The sequence below is a fragment of the Rhipicephalus sanguineus genome, unplaced genomic scaffold, assembly GCF_013339695.2.
Source record: "Rhipicephalus sanguineus isolate Rsan-2018 unplaced genomic scaffold, BIME_Rsan_1.4 Seq1123, whole genome shotgun sequence".
Taxonomy (NCBI): domain Eukaryota; kingdom Metazoa; phylum Arthropoda; class Arachnida; order Ixodida; family Ixodidae; genus Rhipicephalus; species Rhipicephalus sanguineus.
Window position 1 is genome coordinate 41,552 of NW_023614367.1, and position 17,823 is coordinate 59,374.

The 17,823-nt window shown below is 47.5% G+C and overlaps 1 protein-coding gene across 1 annotated transcript; it reads right to left on the bottom strand.

Moving 5' to 3' along the window:
- Nucleotides 1-345: 345 nt before the first annotated feature.
- Nucleotides 346-16,590, bottom strand: LOC119376197 (sodium-coupled monocarboxylate transporter 1; the record flags this gene model as incomplete). The annotated part of the gene is given in 9 exon segments (XM_037646127.2): nucleotides 346-716; nucleotides 4,683-4,797; nucleotides 6,786-6,907; nucleotides 8,230-8,327; nucleotides 9,472-9,638; nucleotides 11,559-11,645; nucleotides 12,627-12,694; nucleotides 12,761-12,870; nucleotides 16,502-16,590. Coding segments are annotated over 8 exon segments (801 nt in total), but the record flags the coding sequence as incomplete, so codon positions are not given.
- Between the last annotated feature and the right edge of the window lie 1,233 nt (nucleotides 16,591-17,823).

The following is a 17,823-nucleotide window of genomic DNA, read 5'->3' on the forward strand; positions in this document are numbered from 1 at the left end:
GTTGCGGCCTGACGTTATCCTCTGCGGTTTATCAACAAATACAGTGGCTAGACTGGGGCGCAGAAAGAGAGTGAGAAGAAACTTTATTGTTTGTCCTTGCTGGGGTCAAAGAAAGCGGGGGCCGAAAGATTCGCCCTGCGGGAGCCCTCCTTCCTCAGGCGGCGCGGAAGCCTTGAGTCTTGGTGGCGTCATCGGCCAGGCGGAGGGCCGAGAGTTTGTCCTCCTGGCAGGCGGACAGACACATGAGGCACTAGGTACAAACAGCTATATCCACACCATGTTTCGGACTGCAACCCCGCGATGGACAGAAATTTGAAGCGTTACAATCAAAGAATGTTTTCATTTATGGCACTTGAATACCAGAGCACTTCTATGAAACATTCGCAAGAAGCAGTCAGCGCGTTTAGTGGACACCTTTATCGTACAGTCGGCACCGACGATCCACTGACGGGCAGTGATGGACGACGATGGTGAAACTTGCCGTGGTTCACTCAACGTTGAAGTTTTTGGCCTACATAAAACAGCCCGTCACTGTTCGAGTGCGCAGTCAGCAACTCGGCTGTCACCCCGATCTTGATAGCGTCACGTGGGCACAATAATGATGCAAGGGCGTTAGAGAAACTTTTGCAGCGGTACAGCTGGCTGTGGAGCAGGTATGGCCACGTGTTGATTACACTGATCCACCAGCACTGTAGAATTATGCTGAAGATCATGACCTGAAGGACCCAAAAAATGGTAGACATTAGTCGCTGTAATTTTCGTAAGCACTCAATGCTGTCAATGGGACATGCGCGATCAAAAAGCTAAGCTTCCTGGATGTTAAACGATACTTGTAGACAGAAATGCGCTCAGAACACATGGCACCGTGCTCGCTTTTTTACAGCGGAGATGTTAAGCTTTTCGTTATGCCGGTTCGCGTCACATGAAAACTACCATCATCAGGAGCGAGTATGAGCAACAGAAAGCGAGCAATCCAAGTGGAATCCCCAGTGAAGCTAATCAAGCAATAAACAGACGTAGGCAGCTTGGGCTAGACGCGCAAGGCTGAGTCACAGCAGAGGTGGTTATATATATATATATATTATAGCTCGAGACTCGCAGCGCGCCGCTCAAGCGCAAAGGACACGCGAAAATAACACACACAGGACGAGCGCGAACTAACAACGGCTACAGCACCACACTTTCAGCGCACTGCTCAAACACAAGGAAGGACGCTCGAACAAAAGGCGCAGGTATACACAGGACGAGCACGAACTAACAACTGTCATAGTTGTTAATCCTTTGTGTTTGAGCAGCGCGCTACAACGTAACGTTATTCGATATATTTTTTATTGAAATAGCACTTATATGGACACTCTCAGTGGAGTTTTGTCCTCGAGACGCGCACGACAAAGTGGCCCCTTTCTGTACCCACTCGTGATGTGGAACGAAAACGAAAAAACAGAACGCCGGGCACATCTTCCGTCAGACGCCCCCGTGTGGCAGGAGACGCAGAGTGATCGCTCAACGCGCCGCAGTTTAAAAGAAAAAGCAACATCTAAGAGCGTTTGATTCTTCATTGTTGACACTTACAGCGCGTTGCTCAAGCACAAAGATGTAACAGCTATGACAGTTGTTAGTTCACGTTTGTCCTGTGTATACCTCTACGTTCTTTTCGGGCATCCATCTTTGTGCTTCAGCGGCGCGCTGCAAAACTGCTTGTCGTTCTTCGTGTGACATTCCAATTTCTTGCTATCGCATTCATTGTTTCGCCCTTGCGGCGAAACTGCGTCTCCAGCCGCGCGTTTCCAGCCTGCGTCTCCAGCTTTTCTGCGTCTCCAGCTGCGCGGTGGTGTTGGACGCATTGTTTACTCAGCGTTCCACATCGCGATTGGGTACAGAAATGGGCCACTTTTTAGTGCGTGTCTCAAGGGCAGTTTTCAAACTGATGCAAAGTCTATGAGCGTTGTTTTAAATCGTGCCATTCGGGCAATCCCACGAGTGATACTGCCCACGCTGAAGAACCTGAAAGTTCTGCGTACCGCCAGCGGTAAATGGTGTATACAAATAGTTTGCCGTCTGTATTTGTGGCTGAGTTGTCTAACGCGTCACTTTGAGGAGCGAGGGGTTGCACGTTCAAATCCAGGTAGTGCCCTTCGGAACTTTTCCTTCCAATTTATTTTTCTTTGTGGCTTTTATTTATATATACATCCATATACATATCCCGAACATGAAGGCGACGACGACGGCAACATCCCGACGAGACTGTCCATGTGACTGCTATCGCAATATAATCGTCAGGTCTGCACCGAGCACGCAGCACAGTCACAGGGAAACATGTAGGAGTGGCCTTTCTAGAACTAGTTGTAAACTCTCTTGGGGCAACTAATGCAACCGCACATGCAAGGTACCGACTACGCCATAAATCATCATAATTTTTGTGAACCAGGCAAGTACCAACTATGCCATTGTTCGTCATTCTGCGGAGAAGCATGATACCAGCTACACATTTGTAAGCCAACATGTGCACTTTGTGCTGTGGCTGATGGCGATGAAGAATTGTAGCTGAGCCTTTTGTAATGGATTCGAAGCAGCATTAAAGGACCCACTCGTTGCGCAATTCGCATTGTGTGACTTCTGGTTGTTATTTTACTCTTCCACCACGCTATATTAAATACGTTAACCTGCTTCCTTGCCCGACATGACGCCTGTAGGGTCTTTTCGCGAAGGTGCTTTAAGCACCGGCGTGGCTTTGTTGTAGAACGCTCGACTGCCATGCACACGGCCCGGGTTCAAATCCTGGATATTTTTTCTCATTTCACTTTTTCTTATTTCGCGCGACAGCGGTTACGGACACTGGCGGCGGCGGCGGTGGACAACTGCGGCACCGAAATCGGCTGTTGTTGTGGTCGCATATCAGCTTTCCCTGTTATATATATCATTTTCAAAGCAGTGCTAGGACTAATAATAATATCTGGGGTTTAACGTCCCAAAACCACGATATGATTATGAGAGACGCCGTAGTGGAGGGCTCCGGAAATTTCGACCACCTGGGGTTCTTTAACGTGTCCCTAAATCTAAGTACACGGGCGTCAAACATTTTCGCCTCCATGGAAAATGCAGCCGCCGCGGCCGGGATTCGATCCCGCGACCTTCGGGTCAAAGTGCTAGGACTGCCAGGCTCTTCGCTTTGAAGGTCAGTTTTACTTCATGTTAACCCTTTAGACTTTTGTTCAATGGTACAGATGAACCTTTATTCACGGCAGCACTTAGTGTCGAAGTCATAGGTCGGTAAAATCACCCATGAGTCGACTCACTCAGACTCTCTCAGACTCAGACTGAGCCGTGAGTCTGAGTGAGTCAGGCTGAATAATATTTTCGTGAATGTGAGTCCGAGTGAGTCCGGATGAGAAAAATTTTGGTGAGTCTGAGTCCCAGTGAGCCTTGAGGGCAAAATATGTTTTATGAGTGAGTCTGAGTGAGCTCCGCACTTTTTGCCGACCTATGGCCCCATCTACTCAACTTCACCTTTACTATCGTCCTTATGACGACTCACGCTTATGCTCGCGTCTACTCACACATACTTCAAATCACAAGCATTCATACGCCATCTCAATATTTATGATCATAGGCGTGAGTTACGAAGGGGGATGGAGTGAGGGGGTTTGAGCTCCCTCCCACAAAATCTTTCAAGGGAAGGTCTTGATAGAAATCTCTCGTGCGAGTCATCTCTTTCAATAAAAATGTCCTTACTGCATTGTAACCATTGATAACTCGTATTTGAAGGTACGAGATCAAAAAGCGGTTAGTAGAGCACCAATTATATGAGATACTGATGTTAAAGAACCTTGACACTGGGATCGAAATAGTTAATTATACGCATAAGGACTCATGAGGCGACTCACGCAAACTCACTCATACTCCGATTGAGCCGTGAGTCTGAGTCTCAGTCTGAGTAATATTTTCGTGAGTCTGAGCCCGACTGAGACCGAGGTGAGTAATACTTTCGCGAATCTGAGTCCAAGTGAGTCCGGATGAGGAATATTTTAGTGAGTCTGAGTGAGCCCTAAAGGTAAAATGTATTTCATGAGGAAGTCTGAGAGAGTTCCATACTTTTTGCCGACCTATGGTCGAAGTCCATACGTTGCGTGACACTGCGGATATACCTCACACGAAAAGGAGACAGCCGGAAACGGGAGACAGCATTCCTCCTACAGCCACTTTTCCTCCATTCTAGTTGTCATAAACCGTACGCCATACCAGTGGAGAAGAACCGCAGAACGCAAGGCAATCATGTTACGTCAAAGGCGTACTATTTTCTCCGATTTATTCCGAAGCTACTGTGCTTACACTGCGTTGATATCGAACTCAAGTACAATGCTTTTCATTGGCCGGAGGGCCACAAGACTGCTTATAGTGAAATAGACGCTTAGTACTGGGCTGAGAGCAGAAGAGCGAAATAGGTGCTCTCCTTTTCTTTTTTTTCTTTTTTTTCCACATCCCGCTGTCTCCTACTCTCTTGCGCTTAGCTTGCGGGCTTCAAACCAATAGCGCCACGTTTCATTTTCTAACAACCACTATTGCCTCTTCACCCCTTCACCCATCTCCATGGCTGTCGAGGCTGTCGCGTATTCCGTTTTATATAACAGACCATTTTCCATTCAAATGTTGAAGTGACTATACATTTTCTACCGGCTTCTCACCTTTGAGCGAGGTGAAGTCTGGTTCGACAACGTAATCTGTAGTACAACGCAGCACTCAAGTGCAATGGCCGTGATCCGAGATCAGTGCTTTAAGCTCCTTCGGTGACGATGACTTCTGTGGAAGAAAAAAACATACAGAAAGACGCCAGGCTGTGCGTCCGGATTGCATCAAACAAACAGTTTGTGCGGAGTTCGTTCTGGCAGACCCGATTTCATCGGCTACGTTAACAATACGGATATCAATATTTACTTACTTATAATTAACGAACGAATTATAATTTTTATGGACAACCATAGATACGGCGAGCATCGTTGTGTCCAACGTCATGTTGCGTGCCGTCATAACGACGCCATGATGACGTCACAAGCTTTTGTATTTGTGACGCCATGAAGACGTCATCATGACGTCATCTCCGATCAAGGGGCTTTCGCATCGTTCGCGTTAATGCCGACGCCGCCGACGGCCTTTTTATATGGCACCTAGGAATTTAGCCTTAATCCAGCCTGTAGGAAATGTGTCCTCAATCTAGAGGCAGTTGCCACGCGCCATTCGGTCTCATTTCTCCCCAACTCCAAGAATCACTAGTAGCAATGTGTGGTGGATAATTTGTTTGGTGAAGCCTGCTGGTATTGGTAGTAATAGCATCGTGTACGAGAGGATCAATAATGAAAGTGTATATCGAGGCAGGCAGCCCAACAGTATATTTTCGCGCTTTCTATTGCTTCAAAATATTTAGGATCAACGGTTTTTTTATGTGAGTTCCCTGCGACACTATAACTTATTCTTTTAAAACTGGTAGGCAGTGAAAGGGTCGAAGTGCTCCGACGTCGCATGCTAAAGCTGCTGTATTTCTTTTCAATACCCCCGTAAACAACGCTGCACCGCTTTGAAACTACTTTCACCCTAAGCTTTATTTATTTTTGAAACGCAGCAGAACATTATACACCTTCGTGATTTTCAGGCATCCGGCGTACGTCCGCGGAGAAAAACTCCACGAGACCTCTAAACGATCGATGACGTCACAGATCTCCGAAATTTGTGACTTCATCATAACATGGCAACGCATGATGATGTCATCATTTGGCATCGTCGATCGGTCAAACGTCAGCCGATCCCACAGCCAGTGCCACACCCCGTGAGCTGCACGAAGCTTCAGTGAAACAGTACGTGTTTCGCACGAGTCTAGCCACGTCATTCAAGTCTAGCGACTGCGTTGGCGCGGTCGTGCGTCACGTGCGATCATCTATCACTTCACGATACACGGTCACAAATCTATTTTATTAAACCTTGAACTAAATTAATAATGCACAGCCTACTTTTCAATTCGCAAAATCGCAGACAAGTTCAGTGTGTAATGGAAAAAATACTTGCAGGACGCTTGAGCTTCGCTTTCAAGAGTAGAATGCGATAGAGTAATTGGATTGTGTTCGTATCGCCTTCCCGATCGCTAGCCTCAGTAGCCTGGCTTCGCATCTCGGTGTAGACCTAAACCATGCCGCAAGGAAAGCCAAAATGCGAACGCCCTCCGACTACAGTATCCATGCATGCAGCGCGATGAAACACGGGCACCCGGCGGGGCGATGCCGTTTAAAAGCACGCTCCTGGCCCATTTGCGATCTCGCGGGTGACAATCAAGCCGCTGAAGAGCCTTCGAGATGTGCGTACTACCAACGCTATACGGTGCATATAAATAGCTCGCCTTTAGTATGCTTGCGGATGTATGCGTGGTGGCCGAACGCATCGCACCTCGGAGCGAGGGGTCGCACGCAGGTTCCCCGGTCCATCTCGATCCCCACTCGAATCGCCCCCCCCCCCCCCCGGTCTCACTCGATCGTCCCACTTCTCGGTCCAACTCTCCGGTCCCACTCGTCCCAAAGAATTTCTATTATTTCTTTATTTGCATCTACCTCAAATTTTCGCTCACAGACAAACGCTGATTTTTCGATCACAACCAAAGACACCGCCGCCGACGCCGACACCGGAACTTCTGCGAAACGAGTTCCTTAACGCCATCACGTTAATATATTGCGGCCATGTCGCCATCCGGCAGTTGTGTTTGGCGGTTATTCGTATACATGAAGTGGATTGGCTGGTATACTGACCACTGACAAGGCCTCCTTGAGCTGGCTCTGGCTGTCGTTCCTTGTGATCAGAGTTATCCCCATGTATTTCCGGACTAGAGGATACACGTACGCAGGATCTACGTCATTCGACCCACTCCGTTCTGCGAAGGAAAAGCATTTCTCGTTATTCACCTCAGGGGTTTTCATCATCAGCGGTTCACCGCCGACTCTCAGTGAAGCACTCAAAAAGCATGCATGCGGGCCAGGCAAAAAAGAACAAGACGATAACTTAGCAGACAATACGATGATTTCGATTAAGGACTCATCGAGACAATGTCGCATTTGCGCTACCCTCGAAACATTTGTTCTGGCGTCGTATGTATTTTTTTACATTATTCTTGCTTTTATTGTGATAGCAATTATGTGGACAGTCTCGACGGGTTTTTGCCGTCATCGCCGTCGTTACCGCCACCGTCACCGTCATGTCCCTCCATTATGAAGTCCAAATTGATAAGATCCCCCCGCACATCGTATTTTCTACCGCGCGTAAGATCGCGCGTGCGGGGGCGACGAACGCGGCCGAAGCAGAGATCAAACGAGCCGGCCCATTTCCGTCGCTAGGAGGATGCATGCGACAACATCACCCCGCTCTCGAGGCCTGCCATCGAAGCAGACAGGAAACGCCCCGCCCGTCTTTAACGACCATGAAAAGACGCGAGGGGGGGGCGGGGTTGTGTCGCGTAAGCAGCAACTTTGAACTTTGAATCTAAGGGTGCGGTCGCGATCGCTGGCGCGCGCGCTATCTCGACAGTCATCAAAGCGGGAGGCTCGCATACCCTTCTACGTGCTGCGCTCTCAACGCGAAGTAACTATGCGGAGAGCATCTCTCCCTGGAGCGGCCGTAATCTCTTACACCAGCGTTTTGTAAATACGCGAGATCGGATACAAAACAGTTAGCTGCCAGCTTCACTTCGTATACCAGTACAATTTCTTGTCATCGCATTCATTGCTTCGCCCTTGCGGTGAAACAGTGACTTTTTTCTTGTACAATCTTATTTTCTTTGAATTGTAATGTTTCATCTAGTTATGTTTTGTTGGCTTATTTCTTTCGCTTTTCTTGTTATGCGTTTCGGCCGACAACGGAAAACGCAAGTGCTCCTCAAATAACGAAACTGGTTGAAAGCTACAAAGGCAGACACTGTCATCAAAGAACCCCAGTGATTACTCAAGTGCACGCCTCTAAATCAGTAGTTGTGCTGAAAAGTTCCAGGCAAGTTAAGATCTATCCTGTTTATCATTAATAAGTCAAACGAATTCATTTTTTCTCATTTGCATATTTGAGATTCTCTTTGTAGCGAGAAGCGTATGGGCATAGTGAAACGTTTTACTATTTCTCCTATAATACCCCAGGGCTCTATAAGAGATAGGTAATGTCACTCTAAAGCGCGAACGTGCACTTTGAGAGCTTACTATTACGACTTACCGAAGGCTAGGCTCACGGCCACTGCGACGAGCATGTGCACGATGAATCCTATGAAAGCGAACCACATGAAAGAGATGTGGTAGAGCTGGTAGATCCCACTGAAAGGCGTACAGGAAGAGAGAAAGAGTCGGCGCTGCCATGAAGCGTAACAGCGCACACACACTGATTTGACGTTATCAGTACAGCCGCGTTGCTGCAGTGTTTCGTTGACAACTGCGTCTTTCTGGGCGAGACATTGCAGCTTTACAGCTATGTAATTATTTAACGTGTGTTCCCAAACCCAGCCTTACGGCACAGGCATTATCCGATGGCCTGCCATCCGTACTCGCGCGCGCATGTGTGTGTGTGTGTGTGTGTGTGTGTGTGTGTGTGTGTGTGTGTGTGTGTGTGTGTGTGTGTGTGTGTGTGTGTGTGTGTGTGTGTGTGTGTGTGTGTGTGTGTGTGTGTTCTCAATTTCTACTAAGCCCTGTAAATAAAGCAAACGTGAAATGAGTATGCATACTCAGCTTGTATGGTTTTGTCAAACGCATTGCCCTGCCTCTTCCAACAGAGGCGGGCGATCAAATATCGTTTACATATTTGAATAATATCGCTCAGCTCGAAAATCATTAGTTTTACCTTGCCTTTCATCGTTCTTCACCTTTCATGGAACAAAATTTGTCACCTCATTGTAGGATGATGCACAGAATGATGCACACAGTGATGCACTCTACAAGCGCACGTCCCCGTCAAAGAGCCAGAAAACTCAGCATCTCATTTTTTATCTCTTTTAACATTTTTTACTTCATCTTTTTGCACCTCTCTCCTCCTCTTTTCCTCTCCCCACTTCCTTCCCCGCGCAGAGTAGCATGTCAGCGATTTCTATACGCCGAATACGTTATATGCCTTTCAATTAAGGTCTCTCTTTCTCCCTCTCTCTATGTACGGTTTTGTCCAACTTTGTGTCGTTATTGTATGATGCAATGTAACTACTTCGTCCTTCTTTGACACACTGATTTTTATTGTTTGTTTGTTTGCATGGCTAATTGTTTGCCTGTGTGATCGATTCAAAGATTGATTATTGATTGTTTGCTCGACTGTTCGATTGTGCCATTCATTTATTGTTCAATTGTTTATCTTTTTTGTGTTTTTATTCTGTTTATTTGTTTTCCTAATGTTAGTGGTATTTCCCCGGGGTATAGTTCAAAGTTACACTCGCGCTAATTCTGTAAGCTCTGTGCAAATGCCACATGGCCTGCCAACCTTGGACGGGGCGGTGGGTCAAACGATCCGGACGTAATGGTCTCGTTGAAATGAGAGCATCCCTCAGTGGTCGTGGGCAGAGTGTAGCGCTTCCGCGGATACAGTACAGATCCCACTGCCATCCAAGTGGTGACCATTAGTGCCACTACTGTTCCAGCGATGACACCCTGCATGATTAATGCTGATGTGCACTCATGGCGACGCTGCATCTGTCAAATGTGGCTGTTTCAACACATTGCATGAGCCGTAGAGTTTCATAATAATACGCTAAAGGGAACACTGGCGCTATGTCTATGGGAGCTGCAACGCTTGGCATGAGAATCACGGGTAATACGCGGATTTGTCTAAGCTTCGTTCTTTCTGCTCCGTTTGGGTCCATGTGGCCTGGAGCCGCCTTGTCGCAAGACGAAGTTCAGCAAACGTTCAGCAGTTCCACTTCGCTACCTTAACCTTTTAGGCTCATCAGTTCAAATCGGCTCACGAAGTTCACAACGATCCATTCTTTTACCCAAAACAAGCGCCAAAACACAACAATAAACAAAGCCACAAGTGCATTCGAAGCCGCAAGCACGAAGTTTAGATAAATCTGTCTGCTAACCATCATTCCCACGTTGGCTGAACGATCGCTGCGCCAGAGTTCCTTCTAATAAATATTGTAGGAAACTATGGCATGAGCTAGGACGCCTAGATGCCAGCGTTCCCTCGCACAGGATGGTGACAGCCGTTGAGCGCTCCACCACCAATATATTGTGTCTAACAGCGCAGCTATCGCGTTGTGTGATGCTGCCACATTGGGTCAAACAGTGGACACCGTCACCACCCTGTACTAAGGAACGCTGGCATCGAGGTGCCCTAACATAAGCGACAGAACATTGAACTAGATGAAAGTACGCTAAACGAGACACTTTGCGAGGGCTAGTTGCCTATAAGTATTTTTGTCCTTCTCTCCACTTTCCTTTCCATCTTTCTTTCCCTGTGCATCTCCTTAGTGCAGGGTAGCAATCCGCATGCTATAATTGTGGTTGACCTCCCTGCCTTTCTCGCGTCTTATTGTATGTCTCTCTCTCTCTTAGTTCATGAAAGTTATGCGGCGCATAATTTCTGTGCCAGATTGCTGCGTATTGCTCTGTGTTTGTCGCAAAATTTAGCGCTGGATAAATTTCATGAAGAAAAATGTCCTGGAAGTAGGTCATAGTCCTCTGAGCATGTTCGGCCGTTGAATAGTGCAAAAGGCTTTCTCCCTAGCATGTACATTACGGAGACACTGAAGGCAAATCAGAATTTAGGTTACAGGGAAACATCACTTACTGCATGAGAAAGAGTAAAAACGTCAGTATTACAAATATTGCATGTCTACCTAGGATTTGTCTTTAGAGACCTTTTATAAGCATGAATCAGTAGGAATAATTCCCGTTTTGTTCTTATGTTTTACTAGTATCAGTAGGTGTTTCATTTGTGTATTCAATTGGATAAGAAGGAATAGGCTTTTATGTTTGCCTATACATTGTTTGTTGCGAAATATTCAATGAAAAGTGTCGATGTGGACATATTGCCTAATAAATACCAAATATTTCTGCGTTGATCCCGATTTTTCTTAGCAGCATCCATGATTCAAAATCTAAATAGATAGATACGCTCAAAGTCGCAGAAGTTCGCTAAGAAATTCTTCGCATTTAAAACGTTGAAACTGAGATTGCTCTGTGTGCACAAAACTTTAGGAGCGATGAAAAATCGCTTCCTGGGTAGAACTGGAGCAATTCGCAGACACGGTGGATCAATAGTGCTTCGTGTGCTACACGTAGCACACGAATTATTATCTGACATCAGATTCTTCACGAGAAGAGGAGCACCTGAGGAAAGCGCAAGCTTGCGAATGCTGCCGTGCTCTCTGCTTATTTACTTTTTACAATACACAGAAAATTACTTGGACTCATAGTGTCATGAAACTTTGACACCAGGCGAAAAATGAATCTGGGAAATCAATTGTAGGAGCTCAGTAGTTGCGTCTATTGCTGTGCTCTCTCACTGCAAATGGGCAGCACAGTTGAGCGCATTGTGTCGAGGATGCATCACAGGTGTTCTTTTACCTTTTTCTTGCAGCAGGGAAAAAGCAAGCCCAAGGTAAAGATGGCCACCCGCGGACCACACAAAGCACCTCCCAGGGACGAGGCAGCCTGCGTTCCAGGAAAGAATGAATCCTGTTCTGTAGTTTATTCGATGATGCAACCTGTGGACTTTCGTGATCACAAGCTAACATTTATGTGCCGGTAAGACCTCCTTCTTTTTATTTACTCCCACTGCACTTTTGCTTACGAGTTGTTCGCAATGCCAGAAATAAGTGCTCGTAACTTTTGAGTAACTGCATTGGCTGATACGCACTTTTGAAAAGACCACGGTACTATTGTTTTTAAAAATTTTAATCTCGGAAGTGTTTCCATCTCTTCGTATGTAGCCTGATGCGTTCAAACCAGACTAAAAAGAACATCAATTTTGTTCAGTGGCAGAGCAACAGCACGCCATGCAGTGGTGCTCCCGTCTTATCAGGTGACAGCTTTACTAATCATAATGTTTCGTGAAGATGCTCTATAGGTAATGAAGTTCAACGTGAACTGAGAGCAAAGAAAACCACTGTATATCAGGATACTGTATCACCATAAATGCAGGCAAACCTAATCCTTGACTTAGCTGTGTGGCACTTGCGCACACATGTCGGCGTTCGCGCGCCCTGATGTATTCCTTGGGTGAAAATTTGTGTTTCGCACGCTGCCAAAGCGGATCTCAGAAGCCACGTAGAAAGTAGTTCGTGGTTTAGATCCGCTCCACCAGGTGCCACAACGATCGAGGTTGTGGCCTCCTCACAGCCTATTAATGAACTCGATCAATTCATTTTCGTTCATTATCCTAACAGTTATCTGTTTCTTATGTTAGGCAACGTTGTGCTCCGATATCGTGATTATCCAACATAACTCATAACTACTCATAACTTGAACCAGAACTATAGATTTCTATTTTTTGGAAGATTTTTTGTGAATGTTGTTAAAATGTTAGAGCTCGACCGGAAGTGTGTGGAAGAGAAACAAGTGTATCACTCGTCGCTCGTGCCACTGAAAATATATTCTTATCTATGAAGTGAAACGTTGCGAACGCGTGCATACCTGCATGATGGATTCCATCGTCCCGACCAGGAATGCTATTGACATTGAAAGGATTCCATACGTAGCAGCTGAAAATAATAGTTGATATGGGTTAAATCACGTTGTGTTGAGGTATCTTCTCAGCAGTGACGTACCGGTCACCTTAGTTATCCGCAGAGCGGATGATTCAGAAGTTTTCATGCAAGGGCGCAGAAAGTCTTCCCACGTCACAGCCGCTAGGGAGTTGTACCCGGATGACAGCGTGCTGAAAAGAGCAGACTTAAGCTTTAGCGTTACATGTAGCAGATAACATTTTTTAGACCAGCAATTATTTTATTCAACAGAAATTATTTTGGCGTCATTGTATTCTATTGTATTCTATTTTTGTGAACCCTCCCCACTGTAATGCCAGTTGGCGCTGTGGGTAATGAAATAAATAAATAACTTTCACACCTAGCTCTTAAACGATTTCGGAAACAGTGGTCCACAAGTTGCGTTTGGTTCAATATTGCCCCAGCTCGTGATGTGCACAGAAAGTGCTCTGCAGACCGCCATGTTTTAGGCATTCACCAGCGCCGCTGTTACCTCCAAATCAAGGCTCGTGTCCTCGAACCGGGACTCATAATCATAATTATTCTCGCTAGCAAATGTGGCTACCCACAACACGACATTGGGACCAACGATTCGAGCTAGAAATCACGACTGTATGGTATGATAACTACAAGTTTCATTGTTGTAATACTGTTTGAGTCTGACCAAAACTTCAAAAATGGCGCTCGGAAAACGACAGATAAAGTGCGCGGTAATCCGTTTAGGCTGAAATTCTTCATTTCGTGAGGTAAAAGCGTCTTTTGCCGCGCTAAGATAAACTGAAGCTTAAATTGAAGGAACATGATGGGACCTCAGCAAAAGTTTGTTAATAGGAAAGTTGACTGAACTGAAGCAGCTATGTTGTATCTTGTTATCACAAGCTGAAGGAAACAGGCGTTCAAATGAAATTTCAGCTGAATTAAATGCATGTGAATTTATGCTTAATGAGGATCTTATGAAGAACGCAGTAATCTTTTGCTGCACTTGTGCTTTTAAGAGTGCAGTGGTCACGAACTGAGTTACTTTGTTCATGCTGTCATCAACTTTTCCTGGTACAGCAATCTCCTTGGCAGATTGGCAGAAAAGGGCTTCATTTTCTACAAGCGCGTCGGTGCTTCTACGCAATGCATCGTTTTTCGTTCAAAGACATGCACCTCCGTTTGGCCTGCATGATAACCAGCGCGCGGTTGTAGGGCTAAGGCTGCTGCTGTCGCTGCGGCTATGACTCCGGCTGCCTTCTAAAATGTGTAGGCAGTCAATCGAGTTGAAGGCCAATTGTGGCCCTCTTTTCGTCACGTGATAATTAAGCGCTGTTATCAACGCAATATTGTGGTCTCCGCAATTAGCTCCGGAGGCCCGCTGTTGACGTAGCTCATCGCGATAGCCATGGTAAAACTGCAAAAATATTAAGCGTGGCTCTGCTATCGCAAACGCCAAAGACCAGCGGGGCTGTAGGAAGCCGACCTTGCTCAATCTAACCTTTTGATGGGCTTCTTCCGGCTCCGCTGGTCTTTGCCGTTCGCGATAGCGGAGCCGAGCCTAATTTTTGTTCATCTTCTCTCGCAGTGGAATAAACAAATGACATGGCGTTTGCTTAGCAATTTCTCGCAGTCAATAAAAAATTAAGCGTGGCTCTGCTAACGCAAAATACTGCAGCTGCATCAAGTTGCTATGAAGTACACGAAGAGGAATATAACCAGTAGCAGTGTTTTTATGCCTCACGGTAAGAAGAGGCAGTTTATATATTCGCTCTCTAAGCTGGCATTGTGAGGTACACCACGTGGGGTGAAGTGGCTTACCGCAGAGCTATCGTGGTTGAATTCGAGTCAGGAAGCCCCGTCTCTCGATATTTTCGGCATACAGGTACGTTTCCGCGCCGTGCGATATCCTATAGGGCCCACGTACACGGAAATCGGGCAAACTCTTGGCGCGTACAATGTTTCTTCTTGGTGTACTTCAGTGGCAACTTCATACAGCTGCAGTATTTTGCGATACCAGAGCCACGCTTCATTTTTTTTTCACTGCGAGAAATTGCTAAGCAAACGTCATTTCACTTCTTTTATTCCACTGTAACAGAAGAGAAGCCGAAGTGAGCGAGTGGGGTAGGCAAGCCCAGAAACACGTCTGAACATGCCCACGAACGTCCATGCTGGAACGCTAGCACTAGAGCGCCTTGATGGCAGTGATCCTTCGTACAGGGTGGTGACAGCGTCCATTGTTTGACACAATATAGGGCAACACCACCCGAAGTGATAGCTACACTGTCTGACCCAATGTGGCGGCGACGCGGTCAATCGACGTCACCACCCTGTACGAAGGAACTCTGGCATCGAAGCATCGTACGAGCCCCACCGCCGCTCGCAGTGGCCTTCTCCGCGTGGCGCAGTGAAGACATCGCTGCGGAGCACTCCGGTCATCTCTTGCCTGGAGGCGTTTCTTTAGGGGGCGTTGTGTTGTGCCGCCGCACCTTCCTCCTCCCCCGCTAACTCCTCGCCGCGGCGCTCACCTCTTCACCTCGCTATGCCGCGCGATACTATTTTGTAACGTTAGATACACTTGCCTAGCCGGAGCCGATTTCGCGTGGATCCTAATGAGCCGTGCTGCGCATGCGCGAGGATCAGTGATGTCATACAACTGGCTCACCGGAGCGGGCATCTCAAACGCTCTCCGGCACCGCCGGCGCGCGGCTCGCCGCTACAGGTCTGCGCGTTCGGGAGGAGTGGCGTCGTAGCCGCGGCAGACACGCTGGCGTCGGCGCGCGCGCAGACTTCGCGACCGCCGCGTGCGACTCGCCGCTGCTGGTCTGCGCATTCGAGAGGAGTGACGTCGTAGCCATGGCAGACACACTGGCGCCGGCGCGCGCGCAGCTATTCGCCTTCGCTGTGCAGTCGCCGTCTGACACTGCGCTGGAGCCGCTTGATAGCACCTCTGACTGGTGTTTGCAGGTGGCTAACACCATGGAGAAGGATAGCGCAAATGCTGCTCAACGGCGCAGAAGAGTCGAGAAGCTTATCTCATCGGATCCCGAAGTAGTTGTCTGGCAATTAGCGCTTCAGCGTACTAAGAATGAACAGAAGAAGGCTAATAATCCTAGACAATCTGGAAAGCTAAGAATAATCAGCTGAACCTTTGCTAGCGCTACGTATATCCTGGCATAGCCGAGCTAAGCCACTGCAAATTTTTAGCTCGGCGAAAACTGCGCACAACGGCATGAGAAACCTATCGAGATTCTAACAGCTCCGCTGGGAATGTGCGGTTGTACTTGTGGTCAACATGACCTGGGAGGCATTGGATGGTGTCACTGAATAGTGTTCGTAGAACTGAAAGGCATTATGCACTGAATTTCGTTAAAGTGAGTTAGCATTAGCGTCAATGACGCCTCCATGGGAGATTTAAAAAAAGTTCGTACAACTGAATATTTCGTTTAACTGACGTTCGTTCAAATAGTATTTTACTCTATTCAGTGAGAATTTCTTAAACGGAAAAGCAAATATACGCCGTCGACTTTAACTTACACATGTCACCAGCATGCCACTAGCCCTGAATTAATCCGTAAACAGGGGGTGGGTGCTCGAGCCAATTACGTTTCGACAAGTGGACTTGTCTTCTTCGAGGCTGGAACTGATTGAAGAAGACAAGTCCACTTGTCGAAACGTTGGCTCGTGCACCCACCCCCTGTTTACGGATTTTTTCATCGCAGCTTCCATCTTCCACTTCCTGCCGTTTTTTGGGATAGCCCTGAATTAGTCATTTCAAAGATGCCTCCTCGCTTGGTGCAAAGAAAACGCAACTACTCTAAACCTTACCTGAGAGAGCTACTGTAGACAGCAGCCGCCATTAAGCCGGAGAGACCGGGATACTCGTAGAGTAGATCTTGTATTATATAGGGCATGAGCTGTACAACACAGGAAGAAATATGCGGATAGTGTGCGTGCGTTCTTGCATGCAAATAGATTACTAAATATGCGGTCACTGGAATGCAAAATCTCACACACGTATCATTGACAGTCCTACTCTGTTCTTTTTAGGGGCGAAGCTCCTTATGCCGTGGGTCTGTCCATCCTCCGTTTGTAGCGTTGTAGTAGCCACCTCTAGCTCGTGAGAAGCTCGCGTTCTGGTATGCAGTAGAAGAAGAAGACGACGTTGACGAGTGAGACTCTCGTGCGTGTTCGCCTGTGTGGAATTCTTTCTTCTTTACTGCGCGCGTTCTGGTATGCAGTAGAAGAAGAAGACGACGTTGACGAGTGACAGTCTCGTTGCGTGTTCGCCTGTGTGGCGTTCTTTCTTCTTTACTACGTCTCGTGTTTTCAACGACACCCGAAGACAACATTTCAGAAGTAACGCGCCATGAGGCTCCCTCTTGGCACAGCTTTCTCTTTAGCTCGGAGTCGCCAGATGGAAGTCCGCGAGGCCGAAGCTGCTCGACAAGCTGCGCGGCTGCTGCGCGAAGACTCCGCCGTTCGAGTCCCGCGAGGCCGAAGCTGCTCGACAAGCTGCACGGCTGCGGTGCGAAGACCCTGCCGTTCGAGACCGCGAGGCAGAGGCTGCACGGCTGCGGCGCGAATTGGATCTTCAAAATGTGAAGGACCGTGAAGCGGCGAGAAAGCGCGCGTACCGGCAGGCAGAGCCCGAGGCTGTGCGAGCACGTGAAGTGGCTGCAAAATGCATCAGGCGGGCTCTGCCCGAAGGCGCCGACGCGCGCTTCCAGCGGGACTTCCTTGATGACAGTTTCGGCCATAGTTGCGGTGTGTGCAACAGATTGTGGTTCTCGAACAATCTAGTCACAATATCTTCCATCAAGAAGGACCAGGCTCGCGCCAATGCCATCGCCGTGCTGCTGCGCTAGTTCGCTTCGCCCCACTCATCATCATTCACCACGTGGATATGCTGTGATTTTTTTCTTCAAACTGGCTTGCTGTGGAGAGGCTGAGGTTTGTATGACCAGTTGCAGTCTTTTCATACCTCAAAGTGGGCAAAGGGAGTTTATCTTCGCTCACTAAGCTGGCATTGCAAGATACACCACGTGGATGATGTGGACTGCAGAGCTATCACAGTGGGCTTCGAATCGGAACTCCAGGAAGCCCCCTGTCTCTCCACATTTTTGGCGTACAGGCAAGTTTCGCACAGC